Source organism: Psilocybe cubensis, chromosome 2 (assembly GCF_017499595.1).
Source record: "Psilocybe cubensis strain MGC-MH-2018 chromosome 2, whole genome shotgun sequence".
Lineage (NCBI taxonomy): Eukaryota > Fungi > Basidiomycota > Agaricomycetes > Agaricales > Agrocybaceae > Psilocybe > Psilocybe cubensis.
Window position 1 is genome coordinate 1,162,013 of NC_063000.1, and position 22,159 is coordinate 1,184,171.

General features: G+C 46.3%; 6 protein-coding genes across 6 annotated transcripts; 4 read left to right on the plus strand and 2 right to left on the minus strand.

Annotated features, from left to right (window-relative positions):
* Positions 1-886: 886 nt before the first annotated feature.
* Positions 887-4,020, plus strand: JR316_0001873 (uncharacterized protein; the record flags this gene model as incomplete). The annotated part of the gene is made up of 3 exons (XM_047887671.1): positions 887-3,554; positions 3,607-3,820; positions 3,894-4,020. 3 exons carry the CDS (start codon positions 887-889, stop codon positions 4,018-4,020), a joined length of 3,009 nt encoding a protein of 1,002 aa, XP_047752594.1.
* Positions 4,021-4,102: 82 nt separating this feature from the next.
* On the minus strand, positions 4,103-7,802 carry JR316_0001874 (putative secreted glycosidase; the record flags this gene model as incomplete). The annotated part of the gene is made up of 23 exons (XM_047887672.1): positions 4,103-4,437; positions 4,489-4,569; positions 4,622-4,706; positions 4,766-4,804; positions 4,858-4,893; positions 4,947-4,995; positions 5,050-5,200; positions 5,252-5,300; positions 5,355-5,441; positions 5,495-5,576; positions 5,639-5,801; positions 5,859-6,000; positions 6,061-6,070; positions 6,125-6,198; positions 6,251-6,581; positions 6,636-6,737; positions 6,799-7,021; positions 7,083-7,190; positions 7,245-7,319; positions 7,382-7,421; positions 7,476-7,503; positions 7,554-7,572; positions 7,625-7,802. 23 exons carry the CDS (start codon positions 7,800-7,802, stop codon positions 4,103-4,105), a joined length of 2,487 nt encoding a protein of 828 aa, XP_047752595.1.
* Positions 7,803-10,049: 2,247 nt separating this feature from the next.
* On the plus strand, positions 10,050-11,509 carry JR316_0001875 (Putative uncharacterized oxidoreductase; the record flags this gene model as incomplete). Its single annotated transcript, XM_047887673.1, has 7 exons — positions 10,050-10,154; positions 10,204-10,277; positions 10,346-10,517; positions 10,573-10,705; positions 10,758-10,892; positions 10,951-11,357; positions 11,411-11,509. The coding sequence occupies 7 exons, from the start codon at positions 10,050-10,052 to the stop codon at positions 11,507-11,509; spliced, it is 1,125 nt and encodes a 374-aa protein (XP_047752596.1).
* Positions 11,510-13,206: 1,697 nt separating this feature from the next.
* JR316_0001876 (Putative uncharacterized oxidoreductase) lies at positions 13,207-14,621 on the plus strand (the record flags this gene model as incomplete). The annotated part of the gene is made up of 7 exons (XM_047887674.1): positions 13,207-13,233; positions 13,288-13,361; positions 13,425-13,608; positions 13,666-13,798; positions 13,864-13,995; positions 14,055-14,464; positions 14,526-14,621. The coding sequence occupies 7 exons, from the start codon at positions 13,207-13,209 to the stop codon at positions 14,619-14,621; spliced, it is 1,056 nt and encodes a 351-aa protein (XP_047752597.1).
* Positions 14,622-14,873: 252 nt separating this feature from the next.
* JR316_0001877 (uncharacterized protein) lies at positions 14,874-17,103 on the minus strand (the record flags this gene model as incomplete). The annotated part of the gene is made up of 7 exons (XM_047887675.1): positions 14,874-14,986; positions 15,056-15,172; positions 15,238-15,340; positions 15,410-15,563; positions 15,623-15,839; positions 15,890-15,954; positions 16,004-17,103. 7 exons carry the CDS (start codon positions 17,101-17,103, stop codon positions 14,874-14,876), a joined length of 1,869 nt encoding a protein of 622 aa, XP_047752598.1.
* Positions 17,104-19,752: 2,649 nt separating this feature from the next.
* On the plus strand, positions 19,753-21,886 carry JR316_0001878 (3-phytase A; the record flags this gene model as incomplete). The annotated part of the gene is made up of 10 exons (XM_047887676.1): positions 19,753-19,936; positions 19,989-20,400; positions 20,452-20,486; positions 20,537-20,590; positions 20,643-20,661; positions 20,717-20,996; positions 21,047-21,122; positions 21,177-21,389; positions 21,439-21,512; positions 21,575-21,886. The coding sequence occupies 10 exons, from the start codon at positions 19,753-19,755 to the stop codon at positions 21,884-21,886; spliced, it is 1,659 nt and encodes a 552-aa protein (XP_047752599.1).
* Positions 21,887-22,159: the final 273 nt, after the last annotated feature.

The following is a 22,159-nucleotide window of genomic DNA, read 5'->3' on the forward strand; positions in this document are numbered from 1 at the left end:
TGAAAATGGAACACTACAATACGCATTGACAGTGAATGGTTTGGTTTTCCTTTTCGTGGCGACAAGGCTTCCCGTCGGGATACTGGTAGCTAACTTGACCTCAAGTATTTGTGATCGAAGCAAGACATGGCCGAGTCCTTGAAAGATTTACCTCTGCTATCCAAACATTAATACCACATCCATGCATCTCAGCTCAAGATGTGCACAATCTATAAAAACAGTCAGTGTTCTGCCTTTGACTGCATTCGTTGAGAACCCTCAACATCGAACAGAATGATTGGAGACCGCTATTTTTGCCATCATGATGCCTGCAGCAAGGTCTTCATCGACGAATGATTTACAAAAACACGGTTTGACGTCGCATTTTCTTGAATCAAAATATGTCGTTGAATGACCTTACAAACGTATACGGTGGCAGTCAACGTCGATTTCGCGAGCGCAAGTAGTATACGCTCCTTTTGCTCCACCGCGGCGAGTCGACTTGATGGTCGGCAGCACTACAATGGTTGATGAGAACAATTGCACGGGCCGCTATTGTCAAAGCCAAGCCAAAAATGGTTCGTGCTGTTCAACCAACGTTCAGTTATGTCGATTTATTGTAAAGCAGGAGTAACGAGGAGAATTGACATTAGGAACGATGAATATAGGCCAAAGAGAAGCCTTCGCGAATTTGCGCACAGACCCTTCTTTGTTTGTGTGAACAAATTCAAAAAACGTGTACGGTTGGTCCAGAGCAAACCCTAAAACAAACCCAACCACATGCCAATCTCTTTCCGGACCCTCATTATCAAAGCTTGCCTGCAGGATGAGCGTCGTGTCCTCGGTCATTTCCAGAGTCTCCTCTCGGCCTTCAGGCTGGAGGATTAATGTTCGACTATCCTCACTTATGGACAACATATTCGCAATCGGATTCGGCCTCGGATTGCGCTTTGTGGTCGACACTGTGAGCAACCAAGATTTCAAACTTACAGGAACGTTGGTAGGACTCTGGGAGGGTGTTATCCTCCTTCACTTCCTCAAGAAGACGCCCAAGTCCTCCGACCCGTACATAGCGTTCGGCGTTCGGATTTTCGTCGACCTCGTATTCACCGAGAGCGTCGCGCGGATGGTTCTGGTGTTGATCTGGACAGCGCTTGGAATGGTGCTTGCAGACATCACCCCCGCCATTTGGGAGGACGTTGGCCTCAAACGAGTCTGGAAGAGCTTCCGCCGCGACCTATATACCATCTCACGCATGATACCCACCGTTGCATTCTTCCCCCCTACGCGCACCGTTAGATTTTCACCTTCACGAGAACCTTCCGTCATTGTAGACGATGCCACCGAAGTCCTATCACCATCTATGGTCACCGAACAAACCCCTATCGATCCAGTACCATCTGCTATCCCAAGGACAGTCGCGAAACGCCGCGTTCCAGGTCACTTCCCCATGGACTTCTCCGATACAGACACAGATACCTCTTCCTTACGAGCCGCTAACTTCGTTCCAAATGGGAGGACAAGTCGACGACTATCTGTATATCCTGAAATTCATGATTACGACGACTCGATCAGCGATCTCTCAGGCAGTCAGAACGATCTCGACGAGGGTAACCTGTCCTCGGAGGCTACTCCAACCGGCGAACCTCCACTGACGCTCCCAGATTCCTCTGAAATTCCTGAAATCGAAGAGGAGCCGTTGTTGGTGAATGTTTCAGCACTGCCTGTGAAGCTCGAAGATGGGGAGACCACTCCGACACAGCGACATCAACCATACATGCCTCCCACTCCCTCCGACTCGGCTGCACGATGGGGTATCAACCGCGACGTCGAAGAACCCTTGCCTGTCAGACCTCCGTCGGAACTTCTACCCCAGATCCCTGATTTCCTCGAGGAGCCGGTCTCCGAAGACTGGGAGAAGATTCAACATGCTGATTACTCGGACGACAAGCCCCCTACTCCGCCTGCGAAAGACAAACCATCGGGTCTCAAGATTCCCAAGGTTCCTGACGTCCCACCTCCCGTGCCACCCGTCGCTCAGCAGCCACCTCAACCCACAACCCCGCCGGACGACGACATGAAAGGTTGGGACACGTTGGAATCTCAAATCTTCACTCGCGACATGAACCCAAACAACGATACTGACAACGATATTAACGCTACTACCACTAACGACGACACGAATCGACAATCTTTGCCCCCTCCTTACCACGATTATGAAACCCATGAAGATATTTACGACGACCCCCCTCACGACCCTGCCTTGGGCATCCCCACTGGGGACCTCTTAGGCGATGATACGGGCGTGCCTCCTGTTGAGCAGGACACGCTCACGGATCCTCAGCCTTCCTTGCTACCTCCTATACCGATGGTTGATTCGTTGGATCCTTGGACCTCTGGTGGTGCCGACGACTTTGAGGAGCAATATAAACGCGATCTTGAAGCAGAGGAGCTCAAAGCGAAGCAAGAGGCAGAGGAAGCCGAAAGGAAAGCCGCAGAGGAAGCTCAACGGAAGGCTGAAGAGGAAGCTGAAGAGGAGAAGAAGAGGAAGAAAGCACAGGAGAAAGCGGAGAGAGAGAAGAAGGAAGCCGACGACGCTCTTGCTCGCAAGAAGAAACGCGAGGAAGAGGAGGCAGCGGAAAAAGCGAAGAAAGAGGAGGCTGAGAAGAAGAAGGCTGAAGAATTAGCGGCTCAGAAGAAGAAAGAGGCTGAGGAAGCCCAGGCACGAAGAGATGCTGCAGCGGAGGAGAAGCGAAAGAAGAAAGAGGCTAAGGAGGAGGAGAAAAGGAAGAAAGCAGAAGAAGCCGCGAGAAAGGAGGCAGAACGTCTTGAGGCAGAAAGATTGAAGGCAGAGGAGGAGGCCGCCAGAGCTGAGGCAGAAAGATTACAGGCTGAGGAGGAAGCAGCAAGATTGAAAGTCGAAGAGGCGGAAAAGGAGGCGGCAAGGTTGAAAGCGGAGGAGGAAGAAAAGGCGAAAGCAGAAGAGAAGAAGCTAAAAGCAGAGGAAGAAAAGGAGGCAGCGAGATTGAAAGCAGAGCAAGATGAAAAGGAGGCAGCGGAGAGGATAGCGGAGGAGGCTAAAGCTCAAGAACAAGCTCGACTTCAACAAGAGTTAGAAGACGCGGAGAAGCTCCGGGAGCAGTTAGAAGTTACAGCAGCCGAGGAAACGACCACGGCAGATGCTCTCCAAGTCGAAAAAGATGCTCAACAGAATGCAAATCTAGCAGCTACGACTGAAGAACAGGCTACTGCTGAAGGAACTGCTGAAGACGTTAAAACACCTGTTGTACGACCTATTGAAGACAACGCTGAACTTCCTGAGCATCCTCTATCGCCGGTGGAATTTCATCATCCTGCACCTTCAGAGGCGGACACTGCTTCCGAAGCTAGTGCGGCCCCCCCTCTCAAAGCCTATGAACGCGTGGAACGCATGCTTTCCCTGAGAGCGCAGATCGTTGAAATAGAGGCTAAGCTTCGAACTCTTGTCGCCACCGATTCTGCCAGTCCAGAGATTAAAGTGATGGAGAAAATCTTGCGGAAAATGAACAGACAGGCCGAAAGACGATACACCGCTGGTAAAAATTTTTAGTTTGTCAATTGAAACTGTTTACTTATCACTTCTTACAGGAATCTCTTACCATCAATACCATGACGATGACTCCAATTCAGATACTGTTACATTGAATACTTTGAACGACAGTAGATCACAAGAAAAGATTGCTGAGAAGATTGAACAATTATTAACCCCATCGTCAAGATCACTGTATCTTACGATACAGTTTGGCAAAAAAGCGAATGATTCCAGGAAACAGAAGGCAGTAGTCGGCAGAATAACAGACGCGTAAGGTTTTGTCAAGATTTGATATAATGCCGCTCATCTTGTTTGGATTCAGGTTCAATTTAAATGAGCACAGCTTCGAAAACAGGACGAAAGGACGCACCATCGACGTTTCAGAAGAGCAATTTTCGGAATGGCTTACAGGTTATCGCAAACTTTCAACTCGAGAGAAAACAGACGAGTTTACATCTGTGTGGGGTTGAAAATATTTATTTATTTGTCATTTTTTACTCTGTATACTAAGGACATGTTGTATAATCGCTATCTTTTCCACTTTCAGAAAAATCAACGTGCTTTGGAGAATCCTCCCGTTGAAATGCTGTCAGGGACAGAACCCAGACAATCATTGGCAGAGTTCTTGTCTGAAGTGAGAGTAATCACGATGTCGCCTCCAGTCCTAAAGGTATCGTAGAAGTCGATGTGGCAGCGCGAGTCAGAGGGTTTGCCATTGATAGTTACACTCTTTACATATGCTGCTGTGTTCTTTGGCACGGTCTTCTGAACAGATTTCGGGTCGAAGTTGATGGTGGTGACAGTAGTGCTAACGTTCAGGAATGAATTGTGGATCGTATACTTGGGAGTGAAAGGCGATAAGACGAGGAGTTGTGACGAAGATGGGACTGTCATGGTATAAGGAACCAGCGAAAACGCTGACTATAAAAAAGGCTGACCTGGGTACAGTCCTAGGAGATGGAAGGACAATAATGATGCCATCGCTGCTTGGTCGTCATTTCCGGGCAAACCCGCAGGAGCTGTAAAATTGGTTAGGATGCGCAAAGTGAGAACCAAATAACATGTTCGTACTTATATCAAAGTTCGAGAATACGACGTTGCGAACCCGGTCAACAGATTTTGCTGGTTGGTTTGCGTAGTGGTAACCGATAGGAGTCTACATAGGTTGATACACTAGTCAGATTCAAGTAACTCGACTGAGTCCATCGAACCAACCTGGAATGAGGGTTCGTTTGAAGCATCATAATATCCGGCCTAGATTGTCATCGTCAAATCACGCACAATAGAAAACGAACATCGGGCCATACGGTAAAGAAATGATCCAATCGTTTTACAAATGTAGCCTGTCGTCGAGCAGTCAGCATCATGATACACATAGGCTTGAGAATCAGCTTACATTTCCACCCATAAGGTTGATGAGTTCAGCGGTATCGTGAGGGGCATACCTGTAAAAAGGGTTAAGAGATCAAATGGTATACGTGTGTAAAATATATACGGACCAGCTGTACTCCCAGGATGAGGATTCGTAGAATCCATTGATGTTGTTTCCTTGCAAAGAACATGATCTCGAAGTATTTTTGTCGTTTGGTGAGCAATCAACGGGGTCGATAAAGGCGAAAGTGCCGTTAGGATAGCGCTTCTGAGAGAAACCTATACGTCTGTTAGTTGATAATCTAAGGGCTGTAAAAGAGATATCCTTGCCTTTAAAGCCGTCGCTGACGACAGAGGGGTCCCAGACATTGCGGTAGGACTAGGGCCATCTTCAGCAACCCATGTTATTAACAGAAAAGCGGTGATATCCTACCAATGACCTATTAGTGTACTTAGCGACATCACTTGTCTTTCCCAATAGCTGAGCGACTTGACGAATCCCGAAATCTTCGAAGGAATACTGGGCATGTATATATAAGCCATGTGTAGCTTAAACCATGATAAAACACTTACTTCAAGAGTGCGACTGCCTTCACGAGTCTGCCTGCCTGTGCTGGACACGTCTAAAACAGCAAAAGGAACATAGCCGTATTGGCTGCAAAGGAAGATGAAGCCTCAGCAACAATAAACTCTCGATCGTTGATAATCTCTACATACTTATAAACGTTTGATTGACGTCCCTCAATATTCCATTCAGGAGGGTTGACTTCGGCGTCTGTGACCATCGCGGCATAAAGTTCGTTTAGGTCGATGCCTAGTTGGGTTGCTTCGTTATGGTAATTTATGGCGAAGTGAGAAACGATGTTATCCGCACTCGACCCTGAAATACTATAATCAATGATCTTGGACCATTGTATAGGCACAGATAGCGACGAACCTCCTTGAGTCCACCCTGGAAGATTGTTGGCTCGACATTCAGGCATCCACCCATTCTTCCGCCATCCATCGATGTAGTTGTCAACAATCTGTGCAAACTCCACAGGAGAATGTAATGCCATGAGGGGGTAGAATGTGCGGAACTGTTGCAATCAAAATTAGTATAATATAAAAAATAGACAGATCAGGTTTTTGTGACTAACGGTGTCCCAACTAGATTATGGCGTTAGTAATGCATGATAGATACAACAGAAAGAAAACGCTAACCTGCAATATAGGGAGTCGAAATAGAAAGATGTAGTGTCCGCGAACACGCCTTGGGTCTCTCCAGTAGCGTTGTTCTGAGGATAGATTGATTAGCACATCATTAGGTCGATAATTGGATGGACTGACGGGGGTCAAAGAGGCACGGTACAAGGAAGAATACAACATCTCAGTTACGTTGGCAGGTGTATTGGGGACATCGATCTCAATCTTGGATAGCTTTTCTTGCCATAGAGCTTTAGCTGCAGCCTGAATCTCTTCAAAGGTGGAATCTCCAACTTCAGATTCGGCGTTGGCACAAGCTTGATCCTCGGAGCGGAATGAAACGCCAACCCTGATGTTAACTGTTTGTGGTTTGTTGTCAAAAGAGAACAGGGCGCCGGATTGATATACTCCTCCGATCAGATTTACCGAGAGGTTGAGGTGAGTTTGGCCAAGGCCTTTGGCGTCTAGCCCGACACTGCGAATTGATACTCAGAAAATTTGTGAAAGAAATCAATTGACAGAAACTTACGTGTCACCAGTCCATACACCGTATTCGCTAAGCTTCTGCTTTCCACCATCGAGAAGATCATAGCAGGCGAAAGCCTTGTAGTGGAAAGCACCAGGCCCAAAACTGGCATGTTACAGGATTATAAATGCATTCTAACAGTATGGGGTATAGGTAGATTGCTTGCCTGGAGCCCCAGCTACCACCAATGGTGACTCTTCCCTTCTCTGGATCAATGGTCATATTCCCACCGTTGAAGGATGCTGGAAGATCATTCGCAAGATCTAAAACGAAGTACGGTTTGGAACCAGAAGGGAATGTAAAGCGTTCGAGCCCAGCACGACGCGTGGCTGTGGCTTCCATCTTAATGTTGTTATCAAGAGTAAGGGAGAAGTAACCGGGAGATGCATCTGCAGTTTCATAAGATTCATTGAGAATATGATCTGACAACACGATGAGCCGTAGACATACCATCAGTGTTGTTTTTTCTCAGGCGTTGGCGAGCAGCTAATGTAGTTGTGCATGTATTGAAACCACCTGGGCATAGCAGTGGCATAATTTCGAAATTGCCGTATGTTCCTATACACAATAATTCACTAAATATACACATCTTCTCATTTGAAAAGCAAGTACCTAGAGAAGACCCCGTCCCACTGTCATGCAATGGGCTAAGTCCGCGAACGAATTGTGTTGGATCGGTAACATAGCCTAAAAGTTGTCAAATTGATTTAGGAAAAATATCGGTTGGAACAGCTTCGAGGCAGACATACCAGCTGGTGCATATCCGGTCATATCAGTGGAAAATTTGGCCTACGAAATAGACTCGTCAAATGATCTTCCCTGCAACACGGGCAGGTGCCTTACCATCCCAAAAGGAATAGAAGCTCCAGGGCTGAATGCATTTGAGAACTATGATGTATAGTCTATCAAGGGTTTACTTACCAGACATCACCGAAGTTGTCTAACAAATTGCATAAATCAAAATTTCTCGGAGTAGATGTAGCAAGGCATACCGGTGCCAATGAAAGGATTAACAAAAGCGGTATAATCCAGGTTTGTTTGTTTCGAGGCTGCCGCTATAGCTTGTGAAATACGTTTCTGTACATTCGGAGAAGGTTGCGAATGAACATCGGATATGAAAAGGCAAGATGTTAGAACGAAAGAAAGCGCGATGGTTCGCATTTTCTGCATGATTGCTTGCGGGCAGATTGCAGAGAATGATACCGATATTGTAGCGAAGGACTAAGGCCGGTTTTTAAGGAGTGATCTGGCGAGGGATGGGAAGCAAAAGAATGTAGTTGGAGGTGGCAAGAACCACGAAGAGGGGTAGGAACATATGGAACAAATTCTGAGGACACCGAAAGTAGACCCCGTGTTCAAGGTGGACGTTGATGCGAGTTAGGGAATTACGAAAGATAAAAAGTTCCATTGCCAAAACGTACGATACACTAAATTCATTCAGCTTAGATGGGGCACTAGACCATAGAAGAACTCGATTTCTGTGGTCAGAATCTTGATCATTGTGGCTCCCCGTATGGTTGCACAGGTCCAGTTATTATGTGTGGGAGAGAAACAGGAAGATATATCCTGCAACCCGCGTCATGCATAGAGAATACGTGGCCCGTTGTGTCTTTCTAACCCCGAGGAGTGTGTGTTGCGGTAGAAGCGAAGCGGTTCCGGAGGCTCCAAATCGTTGCAGGTAAAAAGAACGGTCCGAAGTGACGACAAGAGGAGGTCACTTGCCTTGAAATAACAATGTAGGTTATCCAAAATGAGACGGAAGTAAAAAGATAGAAAACTAACTGTAGAATTCATATCCTCATTCTCCTTCTTCCACATCGACCATGCTTTCAGTTTCGTCAGCGCTGCCGAGTTACAACGACCTAAAATTATATTTCAAGATCGCCTTTGGTGCTTTGACATCTTCAGTAATCCTGCTTTCTTAAATGCGCTGAGAAAAATATATAGAGGGATTGGTGTGCATTGACTCCTTGAGAGGTGTTTACGACATTGATAGCTTCATGCATACAGACTCAGCAACCTTGAAAAGAGGTGCAGCTTGCAGGTGCGGGCGAAGAAGATCAGAAGAGAGAAGATTGATTACTTAACTCCATCGAGAATAGAGAGTATGACCTTGCAATTGGGTGAGAACCTTTATCTATATTAAGCAACAATCTGTTTAGGCGGCGCGGACTCGTTCTTGACTCAACCCTCCACCACTTGCCACTTGCTTACAGGCCAACTAAAATGCTATCTATCACGATAGCGGACAATTCATGGACACCCAGCTACGATCTGTCCTCAGGACTTCTTTTCGCTGTCAGTGCACTAGGGTTCATCACTTTTTTCCGACTCCACTCCTCTTGAGGGCGACTGATTGTTCTGACCCGTCAGACGTGGCACTGAGGACCGGGCGAAACTGTGGGTCTAGCCAAGAAATTGCCATGCACTTACTCTAACAGGAATCACTGCACCTTGCACTGCCTCAATCGTATCGCTCCTTTCCTCTCGTTATTGGATGTGCTTGGGATGATCGTTTAAATTGATCGCCGCCTACCTATAACAACGATGTACAAAATATCTCGTGGGTCGTCAATCTTGCCTGAAGTTTGTTCAATTTGGATTCTACCCATTGACAGAATGACAAACCCTTCTCTTGTTGAGTCTTTTGGACTTGGGCAATTATACAGTTGGTTGGGAGTAAATATGATAAATACCGGACCATTCAAGAATCGAGGGGATGACTTTTATACCTTTAAAAACAACATCAATCCGATTCATAACCTCTTCCTCGACACTCTCTAGCCCCTGAATATACCGAGTAACACTGCAATCGATATGCAACCAAAATGATACTCGTTTAGTGCTCGCCTAACTGTGCTTTGCATTGGAATGATTTGGGTGGGTAACTCACCGGTATGTCCGCACATAATTGCAGACCGCTAAAATATATCTCGGTGCAGCTTGCCAAATTTTGTTCTTTATATACTGACGCACCGTGCCCAACCCGCTTTGACCTGTGTTCACTGGCCTGTTAGACAGTCACTTTTGGACTCCTGATCATGAGAATATGAAGGGGTTTTATCGGATTGATTGATTCAGATTAATAATGTAATCTATTATCTCCTCAACGTGCGTTGAATAATTATTAATATTTGTATTTGCATTCAGTCATGTCAGACACAACGCCGATCCTTGCCCGACGCTGTGACATGAGTTCGTGGGCTACATGTGTGTCTTGCAAGGACGTTGACCCCGTCTACGCCATCGCTCTTTGTCGCACAAAATGCTATTCCGGGCCTACTAATCTGGATCAAGCTTACTGATTTTGCATCGGCTATCGCTCAAGGCGCTTGATAACATTGTCACAACGTTTGTCAGGGATGGGTGTACCATTAATGGTAGAGGCAACAACATTCCCATGGTTTTGGATATAAAATGGAGGTCGACCCCATATCGATCCTCCCCAAATCAAACAACAAATCCACAGTCTCAGCGGAAGCAGCTTCTTCAACGATGTCCCAATCATCAAAACTCATTTTTGTAAGTTGTTCAGTTTGTCTATTCCAATGGGTGGCTGACTAGGCCATAGGTCACTGGTGCCTCTGGCTTCTTGGCGTCTCACATTATACAGGAGCTCATAACCCAAGGCTACCGTGTCAGAGCGTAAGTCGCAAAGTTCCTGTTTCGCGTCTAGTATCACTTAATCGCTAACCTGCCACTAGTTCCGCTAGGAAAAACAAGGTCGGACCCTTGAAGGCCCTCTATGAATCAGTGCCAGTAGAGATAGTAGAGATTGCAGATATTGCACACGACCAGTTTGAGGATGCATTAACTGGTGTGGATGCCGTTATCCATACTGCATCTCCTCTTCCTGGTCGAGAAGATATTGAAAGCATGTTCAAGGTCGGCAATGTCACAATTTTCTCCATCGAATTTAATTTGACCAACCACTCTCTAGAGCGCCGTTGATGGCTCTCTGAACGTCTTGCGTCAGGCAGAGAAAGTTGGGGTAAAAAAATTCATCGTCACAAGCTCCATCGTTACGGCCTTGTTCGATCCCTCAGCCAAAGGAGGTGCCTATCGCCTGAACCGTGAGCAAGTATTTTGGTTTGTGTCCTTAATATCCTCAACATTTTTCTATAGACTGGCTCCCTTTCACAAAGGAAAATGCTACGCCGGAGAATGGAAATATGGCAATATATGCCATCGCGAAGAAATACGCGGAACTGGCTGTATGGGAATGGGCCGATGCCCATCCTCACGTCGATGTTACTACCAGTACGTTTTATGCCTGACTGTCATGCCTAACATTCCCTGACAACCCTTGATTTTAAAGTTAACCCTCCTTATTTCTACGGACCTTTCGCTCCTCTCCACCTCCCAATCGCTCCAGGAGACTTTAACGCTCTGTCAACCGGCCTGATGATCTACTCTCTTCTCTCTCCGTCTGGGAATTTCCCAACAGGCGCAGGATATGCAGACGTCCGAGACATTGCACGCGCACACGTCGGGGCATTGCGCCCGTCAACAGTTGAAGGGAGAAAGCGTATCATCTTCTCTAGTCCTCACGAGCTGCATTTCAAAGAAGTCCTGGACGCCATCAGGAAAGCCAGACCCGAAGTGGAGGGACGGCTGATCAAGGCTCCCGTGCCTGATTATCCCTTTTACAAGTTCGACGTCGACTTCTCACTCATTGAAAAAGTCACTGGCCTTAAAGCCGAGGACTTCCATCCTGTTATTGAGGTCGGTGGCTCCATCATTGTCCTGAACATTTTACTGACATGTCTTTGTGGTAGACCTTGCTCGATACCGTGAATGCGATACTTGATTTGGAAAAATCTTGGGTAGATAGTGGATTCGTCATGCCAGAAGTCATACCCAAGATGGATAGTTAATGCTTAGCGGGCTCTTGTTTCCGTACAGTAAAATGAAATAAATTTCATTGTGCCCTTCAATAGCAACCAATGCAGATAACCCACTTCGCTTCATAGTGGTTGGACAAGTCACATTGTGGATTATCCGAACCTCATCGACAATTTACGATTCCACAAACGAACACACTGATATTTTTGATATCTTCACGCTAGACTCGTAACGCACTACGACAAGGATTAGCGGCAGACTTCGATGTGTTAGCGCCCAGGGGGGCCTACAATCCTGTCATATAAATCGAGTCTCGAGAAGATACGCAGCATATATGTAGTATGAATGGTGTAAAACAAAGTTTTCATTGTCTACATCTATTTTAGTCAACCCACCGCTTATATTCGGGCGTTTTGCAACTCTTCATGTTCTATATGCTCCTGGATATCATGCCGCCTTATCGTCTGATATGACAAATTATAATATTTTCAATTATCGCAGTCGGAGTATACCCATCCTCATCAACGTACGCAGATATCAGAGACATCGCTAAAGCTCATGTCTGTGCACTACGCACTTTGGCCGCAGTCAAGGCAGAAAGGGTGTATTGTTTTCATCTCTATATGGGCTCGAGTTCAATGCCGTAATTGATGCTATGGAGAAAGAAAGGCCTGATATAGTTGAACGTTTAATCAAATCACAGCCACCTGGCTCAGCTTTCGACTTCGACTTCGAGCGCGTCCAAGAAGTAAGAGGGAGAAAACAGTCTGATTTTTATACCTGCAACTGAATAGGTTAGTTTATTTTCATCGAGATTTCCAGGATTTAGGCCCTTTTTTGTATACCATCAGCGACTTTCTTGAACTTGAAAAGTACAGACTAAATACGTGATGCCCGAAAGCTTTTCCCTTTGATGTAACGTCCCTGTCATGTAGCTAAAGTCCATTTACGTGATTGAGAAAGTCATCCGAAAGAATATATTTTGTCACGGCAACAACAGAAAGCATGTCAGTCTGTTAGCGCCCAAGATTAAATTTGATTCTATTCACTTTTTTCTCTATTAATATCGACAACTCCACCAGTCTCTAGTTTACTACATCCGGAAATATCCTTTGTTGTGAAGGTGATGCGGTGGTGTAATAAGGAAATACCTTACAAGTAGAGATTCGTATGTCGCTCTATTTGCTTTAACAGTTGCTCGATGGCGTAATCCATTGTGAATAACATAAAATGAATCATCAAGCCTCCATGAACCAATGACAACGCTCACAAGGCCGACTCAACGACAAAACAAGGCGCTAATCAGTCCGGATTGCAAATCGGAAAGTTATTTTTAGTAAGATCCGGTAGTCGGCATTTCGTTGCCGGTACATAGATAACCAAGCTCGGTCAAGTTTCAGTTCTGGCAGTGCCGATTTTGTCGTCGAACTTCGCTCTCCCGCAGCTTCCCGTTGTCATCGTAAGCTGGCGCGTTATTCATGAGCCTCATTTCATAGGCGTCTATTAGGAAACCGCATGCGCACCCCGATGAATCGTGGGTCGCCAGTCATCTTGAGTTAGAACAATTGATAATCTCATTATGTGAGAATCTAAGAGGTTTCACCGTCCTCGGTGACACGCCCGAGTTGCTTGGACCATATAAAACCCACTGGATGTAGTACAGATCACACAACACCCATCTCAACTATAATTCTCTTTGCATAACACATCCACCATTGAACAGTGAGCTATGTCTGATTCACCCAAATTAATCTTCGTGAGTGAAATCAGTGCGATTGTGATTTTCTATAGCTGACTCGGGCTATTCCAGGTGACGGGCGCCTCTGGATTCCTCGCCTCACATGTTATCCACGAACTAACCAAACAAGGATATCGAGTCCGAGCGTAAGTTCCCTCTCTATATCGTTTGTGATCCAACAAACGCTGATGTGGTGATATATAAATCAGTTCTGCCAGGAAAAATAAGGTGGAACCTCTGCGAGAGCTCTACAAATCTGTGCCCTCCATCGAAATCGTTGAAATAGCCGATATCGCCCATGGTGAATTTGAAGAACTACTCCAAGGAGTGGATGCAGTCATACACACTGCCTCTCCTCTTCCGGGACGGCAGGACGTCGATTCCATGTTGAAGGTATGCCGCTATCGCTCAGTCATCGAGATCCCATCTGATAAACCCACGAAACAACAGAGTGCCATTGACGGGTCTCTGAATGTGCTGAAGCAGGCAGAGAAAGTGGGGATCAAGAAATTCGTTGTCACAGGCTCAACAATATCGGTGCGAGATGATCCTAGAACCGTTGGTGTGTCATTCCGGGCGGACCGTACGTTATATACCCCCTTTGAATTCAGAGATAGGAGTATTGACTTGCTGTTTCCTACTACATAGACTGGAACCCTGTCACCAAAGAGCAAGCAAAATCCGGCAATAAAAGTGTTATATACGCAGTAGCCAAAAAATACGCAGAGCTTGCAATTTGGGAATGGGCAGAGGCGAACCCACACGTCGATGTCACGACAAGTAAGCCCACTCAATATCCTAAGCTACAAACATAAACTCACGGCTGTACCCATTTCAAGTCAATCCGCCATTCCTCTATGGTCCATTCGCGCCCCTTCACCTTCCAGTCGCCCCAGGAGATTTCTCTGCCTTATCTTCTGATATAATGGTATACAGCCTCCTTATCCCCACGGGGGTTTACCCGCCTGGCCCAGGGTATGCAGACTTCAGAGACGTAGCTAAAGCGCACGTCGGTGCACTACGGACCCCGCCAACAGTGGAAGGCAGAAAGCGTATCATCTTCTCTACGCCAGACGGACTTGATTTTAACACCGTGTTCGCCACGCTCAAGAAAGCCAGACCAGAGTTAGAGGGTCGTTTAATCAACCAACCACCACCCGTATATCCCTTCGATAGATACGACATTGATTTTGACCGTGTTGAAGAAGTGACAGGGATGAAGAAATCGGATTTTCATACGACGGAAGAGGTGGGCGATCTTGAAACACCCCATGTCTTAACGAGTACTAACCAAAGGTGTTTTGTGGCAGACCTTCGTGGATACCGTCAATGATATTCTCGACTTGGAGAAGGTGTGGATTGAAAATGGATACGTGATCCCGAAAACGTTGCCTTCGATACTGTAGTTTTATTGTTTTCTAGCCGCAATCTTGTCGAAGTTTTTCTCTGCTGTTTAATGTGATGCTATTTTCTACGTCATAGACGCAGGACTTTTTACATCGGCGAGGATGAAGGCGAATAAACAAAAAAAAAAAAAAAAAAACACATTAGTGTTGTCTGTCTGACACCATTCGCACAGCACTACAATTAACAACAACAAAACAGCGATCGAATACATTTGCGTTTTGGGGGGTTTAGCATTACCAAGTGCTCATGCACTAAGCACTTGCATTTGATATCATACATTGGACACCGTTCTTCATGTGGTCCATGGCGGTTTTATGCTGGCTGACGGCAAGGACAATGAAGCAGTGCCAGATTGCATGAGAACCTGAGGAAGAATATGATAATCAGCATATTGTTAGCAAATTAGATATTCAAAAGATAAAATAGAGCGTACCGCCACCGATGGTGTCTAATTTCCGCTGGATGTTTGGAGGGATCACGCGCTCGGGGAAGTGGGCAGCATAGAAAGCAAGTCCAATTAAGTATGACGCCAGAGATGGGAAGACCGGAGCTAAAGACAGATAAAATTAGCACAGTTATTAATACAGGGGTTTTTCAGGGATTGCTTTAACGCACAAACGAAAGCCAACATCTCCGCCCTGGAATGCAAGATGGAAAGTGCAACCATCGGTCCAATAGCAGAGAAAGAAAGGGTGAGGAAAAACCCAATACGATAGAACTATTCCAAAAGAAAGGGTATGAGTACGACACGTGTAACTGTGTTCACCAACATGACCAATTGACGTACTCGGTACTTGTGTTGATTGAACCAATTCATGAAGGGGAAAATGTTGCCGGCTATACCTGTTGTTAAACATAAGCCAAGGAAAGCACGCCCGACATTTGGATGACAGTCGCTGAATCCGTAGTGAACAATTGTCCCTACGCTAGCGCTTATGAGCCTAGAAAAGATAATGGAAGATGTCAACTAAGCGAACCAAAGAAAAATGGAATCGCTCACCATCCGATGCCAACATAATCAACCCGGGCGCAGAACTCCATGCTACGATGATCAGCGCAGCCTGACATCGTGTGCCAGATAGCGCTGCTCGCCAGACAAAGCAGAGCAAAGGCCATGAATAACAGTTCAGGAGTATCGTATTCATGCGTGTTCCAGATTAGAGGGAGAAGATTTACTCCCCATAGAAGGAATGGTACTAGGTGAGTATGGATATTTACTGACGGGTAGCTTAGCGTAGTATGACCAGTGAGGAAATGGGATACCTACAGGTTTCGTTATGGCATGTAAACACTGACATAAGGATGAGAGGCCATTTTTCAATGGGTATGAATCTAGGAGACATCAGAACGTGCAGAGAATAGTGCCAGAAATAATTCTCACCGATATCCATGTGCAACAAAGGGGTTGTTCCTCCATGGATATGGCAGGTCGGAATATTTGATAAGTCGAACGCCCTCGAACGACCGCTTGACAGCGACCGCGACTTCGTGAGCTGCTCTCTCCAACATATCCTCCCCCTCTAGAATAATTTCTGGTGTGGAGTTCAAAATATCTTTGACAAGATCTGAATTCAACAGGGACTGAAGGAGGTCGGCAAGAACGGTATTGGGGGTGAAAGAAGGTGTAGGTATCCCTGATGGCATGTCTAAGCTTGAAAGGTGGGAATGAAGGTTTTCTAGATGGTCGGATAGTGTAGGAATGTAGCTAAAGGGACGTTGAAAGTCTATTTCGTGGAATCGTGTACGAACGTCGTCTAGTTTGTTGCACATATCAGATAAGTGCGACCGAACTTCGTCCATATGAGGGATACTGGGCATATGCGAACGCATTTCCGTCATGTCGGGTAACGACGGCATATCGGGCAGATGAGAACGCATCTCTGCCATGTCAGGTAGGTGTGGCATATCTGGTAAATGTGCGCGCATCTCTGCCATGTCAGGTAGGTGTGGCATCTCTGGTAAATGTGCGCGCATTTCTGTGAAGTTAGGGACATCGGGCATATCTGGAAGATGAGACTTGACGAAAGCCTCCATGGAGGAGAGATCGGCAAAAGGCAGTTCTGGCAAATGTGAACAGACATCCTCGCGGATACCTTTGAGCATATCGAGAGCTGTCCGGGCCCACTGTGTTGCCTCCTCTATGGTCAATTCCCCTTGCAGCATCCATGCCTCAAAACTTGGAGATTCAAATTCGCTCAAACGCCGTTCGAGATCCGCAAGGTAGGAGAGGACAAGGAAGCGAAGAGACGCAAGGGTCTGCGAGGGTGATGCAGAGGAAAGGTCGAGTGCCTCAAGAGAGTATGATAGAGAGCGGCAGACTTTCAGTGAAGGCTGGTTTGAGGATGGAGCTGATAATCTGCGCCTTGTTCGTCGCATACGAAGGCCCTCATTGGCGAAAGAGGCGGTGTTCCCTGTGGCGACGACCGAGATTGAGCTGGTGGACGTACTCGTTCTTGTCGTGGTGACAGTTGTCGTCGACATGGGGAACGATGGTGAAAAGAGAGAAAGGGGTGTAAGGAAAGAAAATGAAAGAATGACGGTGTGGCTAATATCAGGCGAACCAAAATAATCAGGCGCAAACCAACAGGCACCCACAAAAATCCGCTCCGTGAAACATTACGTAACCATCTCCACTGATCCGATCTGCAATGTTGACCGCAACTTGGCAGTCACCTACTCCTTCAATGCAACCTTCATGACCATATACTCCTCCAAGGTCTCACTTTCCTAGCCTTATTTTTCCTCAATACAAGGGAGAAACATGCTTTCAGCTGTGAATACAGAACATGCTAAGCCTTTTCTAATCATCTAATTGTCATCTAGCATCATCTAGGCCGGCCAACCATGCGCTCTGATCAAATTTCATTCTTGGCTCCCAGTGTATACTGTATACAGTCTCCTCAACTCTTCGGCATCACCTTTTGAAAGTTGGACCCACAACCTTCAGGTTTTTTCTACTGGGATACATTGTTGCATGGAATCTTGCTCCAGTGTGGTTCTTACATTTTACGAGGTCCTATCTGCTGTCACACTCCTCAAAGTTCAGATAATCATGTGAATCAAAGCAAATCACGACCAACCACGCCCCAAAATCTTCCTTGCCAAGCCAATGTTGTATTCGTGGTTTCTGTTTAGACGAAATTTGGACTGAGTGTAGGCTTTCATCTGCAACTCTCCAGGACTCTACAAACTCGACACAAGTACTGTTCAATGCTGTCTTGTACACGCTTCATGGCTAAATGATGTTCAAGAAGCTTGACTTTTTATTGGTGAAGGCTAGAACCACCGGGTCCCTTATCAACGTTGAAAATTTCCAGATAAGTATCACTTTGGGATCCCCAGACAGAGACCAGTCGCTTCTACACCGTTCGATGTGGTTGCCTAGTCACGGCCTGTACGCAAGATCATCATTTTCCTTTGTCAGAGTCTTAGGGCACGTAACGCTACTTTTCTCATTTTCATTGGCCAGCTTCCTACCTTCTTCACGGACTAAGAAAAACCAATCTCTTTCTAGTATGAGATGACGACTCACTAACTTTGTGAGTTTACAATCATCTACTCCAAAGTTAGCAGTACTGATTTTCTCTGTCACGTATAGCGAATATCTTGGATGAATGATTGTAAAACAGTTGCATTATATATACTTGGTCAGGTCGGAACCGGGTACCCCACTTCACACCTCTTCTGATGCCATCCCTCATCGGTGTAACAATCTCTCGGTTCGAGGAACATTGAGCCCAATTTCTTTTAGTATTCTCCTCAGACGCCACCTTCTGGTGTCCGCTAGAAACTGAGTAAATTCCAAACGAATCAAAGCTGTCGAACGCCGCAGTGTAGGATGGCCCTCGGGTACGCCTTTGGAATTTTCTGTACGTTTATCACCATACATGCACTCCGCCTCCTTTCATGCCAACATTGTTGAGATGGAAGCAGAGAAAGCGATACCTAACCTTTCACAAGCATCTGGTGGATGGGGAAAGAAACCCCGAGGAGCAAGGCATCGAGATATTGTCGTTTTTCTTGGACTCTTATTCGGACGCTGGTTAGCAGTGGATATCTCAGGATATCAAAAACAAGACTAAAATGTATAGTGGATCCACTTTTCGACTCTCGCGAAAACTTTGACGACTACGATTATGTCATGTTTGTGTCATTGTTGCTAAAATGTTGTTATATTGAACAAGGTCAATTCGGATCCCATTAAGCGCCGCTACGTAGCCTTTTGGAACTTGACATAATGGGGGACTAACCAGCTCAGGGTCATTCCCCTGAAAGGACTGTTGATCAGACTGTCTGCAACGGTGTTTGTAAAGTCCGGATTTACGCAATGCGTCTTGTACATCGAGAGCAATCGTTGTATTAATACTATTGTACACACATATATGTAATTTCGGGACTACAATGGGTGCGGTTGATTGAGCACCGATGACCTGGGACTTTTCAAGTCTCTTTTATAGAATCATTTTGTTTGTCCCCAAATGATTCTGGATCGATGTCAAATACACTCCAAGCTCGATAGCACACTGAAATTTGAGTTGCCCTTTCTGTTGCTGACTAGTGCTGTCCCCGTTAGTGTATGCCCGTACTGAACCCGTACTCCTCAGACCTTATTAAAGCTCTTCTTTAAGTTCGTTTCGGCGCTGCAATGTCACCTAATGATCTAACGACTACGTTTCTTTGCTCATTGTGATTTGGCACTTAATAATGCTCCAACCGTGCTATCGAATCATGACAGGCAAATCAATACAGATGGATTCTTTTGGTATTCAAGCACAGGCAGAATCAAACATGGTTATTAGACTTCAATAATCTGAAGTCGTGTGATATGAGCATGGTTCTGGACGTTCTTTATTGGCTCAGAATACCGGCACTAAAGCCGCTCAATCTATAATTAACGAGTCTAAACCATGAAAGTTGTTTAGCTTGTCGCTATAATTAATGGAAGTGACATTCACTATGCTTACGATGCACATCATCTTAGATCTATTCTTCTGCACGTAACATACAGCAGCCAGGCGACCGATGCCCTCCCCCGCCGGGCTGGAGAAGCACTGCAGGATGCAAATACTTAAATACGGGGTAGGATGGACATCGAGAGGTTAACGCTCAGTCCCAGGGCCTTCGTTCAATATGCACAGTCTCGGTCTGTTCGCTTTAATCAGCTTGTTGCCCTACCTCGTCGTCGCGCAACGTGCATCGACCTTTGCAGGCGCGACTACAACCGCTGTGTTCCCCCCACCCAATGCTGGTATTGCAGCAACCGACACGAACTTCCCCGATGGCTCTAAAGTTGGATTCCCAGGTCCAACGCGCAGTACGTCTCTTGAACTTTTGCTGGAGGTGTAAAGCTCAACGATATTTTGTAGCCGGAGACGAAGCAGCAGCAATAGAGACTGCACCTGTGGCTGCCAAAGTCGACAGCTTCTTCCCCCTGATCAATGGGGGTGCTGAAGATAGCACACCGATGGACCCCTTCGACGTCTTGGTGCACCTCGGAAATTTGAGCCCTTTCCAATCCGTCCCATCATCGGCGTTTGGTCTGCCTGGAGCATCTCCTCTCATTCCTGAGGGATGCGACATCGTACAGGCCCACCTTCTTCACCGCCATGGTGCGCGTTACCCCACTGCTGACAGTGGTCCCCCAGGATTTGCAGCCAAGGTCAATGCCGCTGCTAATTCGGGATCTGGGTTCTCGGCGAAAGGCGATCTCAGTTTCTTGAACACTTGGACTTACAAACTCGGTGGTGACATTTTGACACCTTTTGGTCGCTCACAACTGTACGCTCCTATCAGTTTATGGCTTGAAGCGTCGCTCATACTTTTCACCAGCTTCAACTTGGGTGTTGGGTTCCGTGTCAAATATGGTATGAATATTGCTTCAGCATTCTAATCTCTCCTACTAATTAAATGTTAGGCCAATTGCTGAAAGGATTCAAGAATCTACCCGTCTTCCGAACAACCTCCGAAGGTAAATCGCGAGTCTATACCTCTATCATCAACTAGACTAATGTAAATCTTAGCGCGTATGCTTGACTCCGCGTTCGTAAATCTTTGACAGAAACTGTCAAAATTTAGCTGACTCTCTTTTCAATAGTCTCCACTTCGCTACGGGTTTCTTCGGTGTACAAAAGTACCAAGATAGTTATCACCAACTTATCACGATTGAACACGGGGGAAAGCAGAACAACACCCTTGCCCCTTACGAGTCTTGCACTAACGGACTGAATGATGTCGCCGCGTTCGGTGACATTCAAAGCCAGAAATGGGCCCAGATCTACTTGGCCCCTGCAGTAAAGAGGCTGAACGCAAACCTCAGGGGACTGCAACTCAACGTGACGGACTTGTTTGCTATGCAACAACTCTGCGCTTTCGAGGTACATATTTCCCTCTCCTCATGTTCATAATATTAATGTTACGTCAAAAGACCGTCGCCCTTGGATATTCCTCTTTCTGCGACCTGTTCACTGAGGAGGAATGGAGAGGATTCGAATATCAAAGCGGTAATACAAAATATATTTTTGCCTTTGTACCTCTTGTGACCTGACTGGACCTAGATCTTCAATTCTGGTACTCTTTCGGACCCGGTAACCCCGCATCCAGCGCCATGGGTATCGGCTACGTCCAGGAACTCGTTTCACGACTCACCAAGACGCGCATCACGACCTTCGACACCACAGTCAACGCCTCGATTGTGACGAGCGATATTCTCTTCCCACTAGACCAACCTATTTACGTTGACGCAACCCACGACACGATTCTGACGGCTAGTGAGTGTTGTATATCTGTTATGATTCACGTGTCCTGACACCTTGCCAGTTTTCGCTGCCATGAACCTTACGACTCTTGCTGCCAACGGACCTCTGCCCACCGACCACATTCCAAAAGGCCAGGTAAACTTCTCTTCTTTAGCTGGACACCCGAACAACCACGCTGACACGGCGACAACTAACAGACATTCTTCGCCAATCAACTCGCACCCTTCGCAGCCAACGTCGTCGGCCAAGTCCTCTCCTGCCCGGCCTCCTCCAAGCCCACACACATCCGCTGGATAATCAACGACGGCGTCGTCCCGCTCACAGGCATCAAAGGATGCAAGCCCGACAAAAACGGCATGTGCGAGATCAACACGTTCATCGCGGGCATGAAGCAGCGCATGCAGGAGATCGACTTCAACTTTGACTGTTTCGCGAACTACACCGTGCCTATTCCTGATGACATCGTCAATGGGCAGTACCCGCAGAACTTGAAGCCTAAGAAGAAGTAGATATCAGAATGTGTGTAGTAAAAGTTGTGTTTTTAGGTTTTTATCATTGTAGAACTTTGTCATGCAATTTGCAGCGAGGAATTGAGATGCACAAGAAGAGCTATTTGAGTGTAAAGTGCAACGATGGCCATTTTAAGTCGCAAGCGAACATAACCCGCCCTAAACCTCACATGACCTAACGAACTTGTTCATATTTTCGTCCAACTCCCTTTCGAGTGCAACGTCAGCGTCAATATCAATCAATATATTGACAACCTCCAAAAAAAGCTTAAC